Source organism: Culex pipiens, chromosome 3, assembly GCF_016801865.2.
Source record: "Culex pipiens pallens isolate TS chromosome 3, TS_CPP_V2, whole genome shotgun sequence".
Taxonomy (NCBI): domain Eukaryota; kingdom Metazoa; phylum Arthropoda; class Insecta; order Diptera; family Culicidae; genus Culex; species Culex pipiens.
Window position 1 is genome coordinate 48,884,292 of NC_068939.1, and position 5,594 is coordinate 48,889,885.

Here is a 5,594-nt window from a genome sequence, read left to right on the forward strand (position 1 = left end):
TCCCTATTATTTTGATTGTCATCTGATTATAAATCAAGTACTCATAGACGAGCTTTTATTCTCTGGTAAATTTGTCAATCAACGTTGCAATATATTTAAAAATGAGTCAAAAATATGTCGTTACCACCTGCTTCTGTGCCTTTTCCTGCTTCTTGCAAACCTTCTCGTGTAAAGCTTTTAGCTTAATCGACTCAAATACTGCATTACACTTTTTGCATCGAGATTTATATTTCTGTAAAATAAAATGAGACAAAATTATTTTGCTGAAATAATAAAAATACTCCTTATAACCTACCATCATCGAATCCGGTTTGACGCGAACGTTCGTCTTTTCCCCGTGAGCCAGGAACATGTGCCGATTGTAGTGCCTGTGAAACTTAAAATCCCGCTCGCAGCAAACGTAATCGTCTCGGTAGGTAATGCACTGGTGCGCTTTGAGCTCCTTCGGGCCCGGATAAGTCACCATACACGTCGCACATTGGTGCGCTCTGGGAGCTGCGTGATGGCCCTTGTGCTCCTGCAGTTGCTCTTTGGTCGGGAACGATTTAACACAAATTTCGCAAAGGAAGTACGTTTGAAGCTGAAACAAAAATCATCATTAACACACGATAACATCATATAAGCCACCTACTTACATCATGGGAACGCTCGATGTGCTGCCGAAGTTTATCATTGCGCACATAAGATTTGCTACAGTACTTGCACGTGAATCGTTCATTTGCGTGAACAGCTTTCTTGTGGCGCACGACGTCCTTTCTGAACTTGAACGTCTTGTCACAATCTGGACATTTAAAATTTCTCACGTCAGCGTGGCTTCTGAGGTGACTCCTCAAGGCGGTCACGCTGCAATAAATTTCGAATAAGAACCAATTCATCGCATATCTTTAAAATACTCACTCTTTAAACTGCAATCCGCACGTATCACAGCTGTGGCATTCATTGGCTCCATGAATCGTATCCAAGTGGAGGCGGTACTCATCTTTTGCTTCAAACCTCATCGGACAGTAAAAGCACGGTATAATAGTCTCACCTTCATGCCATTTCGCGTGAACTTTCAGAGAGTGCTCGTCTTTTAACGTTACATAACAATTTGCACACATGAATCGCGAGTGAGCGGATTTCTTGTGGGCCTGCAAACATTTTCGCTGCTTGAATTGCTTGCCACAGGCGTCAATGTCACAGATTCGAGTGCTCACGGGGTGGTTTTGCAGATGGTACTCGAAAGCCTCTGCACTGCATGTCGAATAATCGCAGCTGCCACAAGATAGGGTCTGATCTTTAGTCTGAGTGTCAACTGTCTTAGATTGCTCACTGGTTTGCGATTCATTTTTATCGACATGTTCTAACTTACGATCTTTGTAGGTTTTTGGTTCATTTTGCTGAACCGTTTGGAAATCATTTACTTCCATATCCACGAATTCTATCTTTATTTCATCAACCAGTATTTCTTTGTCGATTACCATGTCAAAACTAACCTCATTGTTGTTAGCCGGTGTCGTCTGCCCAATTCCTTCCAAATCTGGTTTCTGCTCGCTCAGAGCGTCCCAGTCGAGCATCTCGTTCTCATTTATAATCCCCAACTCACAGAATACCGTACACATGTAGTCAACATTATTCTCATACAGCTGGCGCAGTGAATCCACGTTTGCATCAAATTTGAACCTAGCGTATGCCACCTGAAAGCTCAGCAGAAACTCCTGTCGTTGTTTCAACTTATAGGCAGCGATAAATTCTTTGAGACACTGCTGGCACACAGTCGAAGGGAGCGATGCGGCGATGTCCTTCAAGAATTAAAAGTTGATGTTAAAATAAGTATTTTAGAGTTAGGGAGCGTTCTTTTATTACGTAACGCAGTAGGGGGGGAGGGGGGGTCGGAGGCCGTGTTACGCTCCATACAAATTTTTTAAAATTTGTATGGAAATTTTGTTACGAGGGGGGGGGGAGGGGGTCTAAAAGTCCGATTTTTCGCGTTACGTAATAAAAGAACGCTCCCTTAAAAGGCTATTGAAAATTTCTTATTAAATTTATGCCACTCATGGTTTTTCGACTCTGCTCTAGTAAGTTTGAAAAAGATGAGACGTGAAAAATTTGTTAAGGACTGTAACAACAAATTTTAAAATTGTCAATATACTTTATAATAAAAAGAAATCTTCGTTATTGCGCTATGTCACCGCACTTTTAAACGTTTTACATAAGCAAATATGAGCCTAAAGCCCTATCTATATTTTTATGTACAACGATTAAATGATTATACCATTTCTGATCACTTATTTTCATTTTAATGCAGACAAATAAATTGACAAAACAACATTTTTTCGAAGGATCAGCTATGGTCCCCTTGGAACGAGCTGTCAAGTAGGACCTTTTCTGTCAAGGAGGGGAGCGAAATATTTTTTCCAAATTGATTTAAAATTCCATTTTAAATCCTTTGCTGTCGTACAGAGGTTCGTTTTACTCAGAAAAATAAGCTTTCATAAGCGTTGTGATCAATGATATCACTAAATTAAGCTTAATTTTTAAGGACCCAATTACAAGACAACGCAATCCTAATGAAATGACTAGAACTGAAAACATCACATTTTACAGATCTGTCTCTGTTCTAACAGAATCTGTCAAAAAAATGTGTATGATTTTGGGAAAGTGATTTTTAGGATTATGCGAAAATTTTAGGCTTATTTTGAAAATTTTGATTTTTGGGTCGATATTACCATCAGGCTACGTTTGAACGGCTGTCACGATTCAGACCCTACACGCAGAAAAATATTTTGTAGAATCAGCCTGTACGAGGCATGATTCAACAAAATTTTTGTTGAATATAATCAACTCCGATTTTGCGTTGAAACAAACCTTGATTTTCTTAATTCCACAAAAATCTTTTGTTGTTTAGAAAAAGTTGCTTTGACGTTTAGCGTTGATTCAACAAAAATCTTGATTTTCAAAACAACAAAACGTTTTGTTGATTCAAATATGCCTTATTTTTCTGCGTGTACAAGGAATTAAATTTCCCGGAATAATAATTTTCTTTATCTCAATTTTTATGCACTTGTTTCCGTGCTTTTGACAGTCGTTTTGATGAGCCTAACAAGCATATTTGGATTTCATAATAAGAATGCAGTTTACTACTTTAATAACATTGCTGGCGAAAACAAGAAAAAAATCAAGGGGAAAACCACTCTGATCAAAGAGCCCCGGGCACGATTTGGCACCTCTCGGGCACCTTTCGGGCACAGTTCGGCACGAGGTTCGGCACCTATTTTGACAGCATATCAAGCAAACTCAAATTATCTTAGTAATCAGGTTAAAATTTGTAAACATTGTCAGTTCGGTGAGGAAAACTATAACCACGGACGCTGGTTTTCGCCAAGAAGAAATAAAAGAAAACCTGCTTCACTTTTTGAAACCCCGTGTCATGTCCGTTCGTCCGTGCTATAACTTCGGCCACAAATTTGATTTATATGATCAGTTTGCAGTTTTCCCAACAAAAATACGAGAAAATTAACATTCGGATAAATGAAGTTTTAAGACTATTTTTTAAATTCATGATACTGGCCGATTCGAAATGAGTTTACTTCTAAATTGTTAAGAGATTCGTTTTTGACGTGAAATTGATTAACAGCGTCCTCTCATGGAACGACAGCAACTTTAGTTCGAAGGCAACCCTGCTCAGCGGACCAGTTATTCGATTCCTCGCGGATGAACAACCCCCCATGGTGTCGACCAAGGGCAAAAATAAGGACCTGTTCAAGAAGAACACCTCAAACATTGTCATTGTCGGTCAACACGGCAAGGAGGTTCCATTGTTACCGTGCTGCATAATCCAATGGACAACTCTCAGGATACGGAAAAGAATTAGCTCCACTGATAGCTGTCAACGGGAGAAAAGAAAGTTGGATAACATAAAAGTTAATAAAGGAAGTGTCCAACCAAAAATACATTTTTATTCACGATTTTATTTCACTGAGTTTACAAAACAATACATTTATAAAATTTTCATCTTGTTTCGAAGGAAAACATCTTGCATCCCCGGATAAACGCCTGTCTCGCACAGACAATATTTTCACGATTCCAGCGATCTTTTGTTGAATGAAAAAGTAGACTTGACCGACGTGTTTAAGCCTTGACGCCGCGCTTTTGCTCTTGGAACTTGGCGCGCTTTCGCTGCTCAGGGCCATACGCACGGGGCACGTCTTTTTGTTACGTATATCCAGGGACACGCAGTTCTTGGTTCTCCTCTGCCTTTTTCATGGACACCCGGGAGATGGCCTTGCGGACAACGCTGATTTTAGACAGCAAGCACCACGCTGTGGCCTCAGCCACGAACAACTTTAGCAGCTCAGGTGAGCTACTCGAGCTGCTTGGTCATCTCCTTCTTGTCCTTGTTCCGTAGTTCCTAGCACAATTCTGCCTGCAGTTGGAATCGACTCGCTACCACCTCGAAAAAGACAGACCAGTTTGAAAATCAAATTTTGTTTCTACAAAATGCCAACTGACCGTTCAAAAAAAATGTAAACATTTCTAATATAATGGTTGCTTAGCATCACCCACCGATTGTTGATTTTTGCCTCAGGGCACCTTCAATCGGGCACCTTCGGGCACGTTGGGCACCTTCAAGGCACAGCCTGCTCAGGGGCACTGTGCAGAGTGGTTTTCCCCTTGAAAAAAATGCTTGAAAATTTTTAAATTATTTATTAATGTTAGAAATCAACGCTCCAATGAAAAATTCATAAAAAGGTCAACCAATTATTAACTCAACTTGTTATGTTTTAAGATTATGACCGGAATACTAGCCGAATGGCTACCATTTAACATTAAAGGTTTCAAAAAAAATAAAACTGTAAAATTCTTCAAAATCCATTGTCAAGCTGGCTTTAGCGAATTTTTCAAATATTGTTCAAGATTATCGAGAAATTAGAAGTGTGTGCAACATGAAGTTAAACTTTTAGAAAAGTTTTGGTAAGCTTCACAACAACTGCTCAGAAAGTTTAACTCCATATTACGATTTGACAGCTCGATTATCAAAGCTATACATTCGTCGTTCGGTTCAAAAGTATTCTCTTCGGGAATCACCCGACAGTTTGAGCGAAAACTGTACGACGTCGGACGAGTATCGGTTTAAAATATAGTTTTTTTTCTATTTTTTATAATTTCAGTTATTCTATCACAACCTCGATCATAACACGTTTTCCGTTTCAAAATTTTGTCAGTAATGTGAATTAGATTACGATATTAGAAAATAATTAATAAAAAAAATATGAATCTACCTCTGGTGCGGCTGAACAAAAGTCGTCCAACAGGTTGCTCAGCTGTTCACCAAATTCCGGCACTGTATCCAGAATCGGCACCATCACCTGCTCCGGTTCCGTCCGGAGGCACAACCGACAAACATTTGGAAAGTTACGCAGCATTTTCTTCTGCAAAATATCACTGAATTTCTCGCAATTTAAACTTGGAATGGCTAAACTGTTTTGATATGACTACATCGCCCGTTTTCAAAAACTTGTGGGTAAACAAAAATATTGGTGGGGGCTAACTTCACTCCGATTAGGACGACTGCCGATTATTCCGTTGACAGCTGCGGTTCTTTGACATTCCAT

General features: G+C 39.5%; 1 protein-coding gene and 1 long non-coding RNA gene across 2 annotated transcripts; both read right to left on the bottom strand.

Moving 5' to 3' along the window:
• Window positions 1-32: 32 nt before the first annotated feature.
• LOC120428617 (zinc finger protein 221-like) lies at window positions 33-5,542 on the bottom strand. The gene is made up of 5 exons (XM_039593662.2): window positions 5,262-5,542; window positions 898-1,781; window positions 636-843; window positions 296-580; window positions 33-232 (listed from the first exon to the last, which is right to left on the bottom strand). Exons 1-5 carry the CDS (start codon window positions 5,403-5,405, stop codon window positions 107-109), a joined length of 1,647 nt encoding a protein of 548 aa, XP_039449596.1. The 5' UTR covers window positions 5,406-5,542; the 3' UTR covers window positions 33-106.
• On the bottom strand, window positions 4,028-4,652 carry LOC120428618 (uncharacterized). Its single transcript, XR_005607149.2, has 2 exons — window positions 4,546-4,652; window positions 4,028-4,472 (listed from the first exon to the last, which is right to left on the bottom strand). It is a non-coding gene; the product is annotated as an uncharacterized LOC120428618 (long non-coding RNA).
• Window positions 5,543-5,594: the final 52 nt, after the last annotated feature.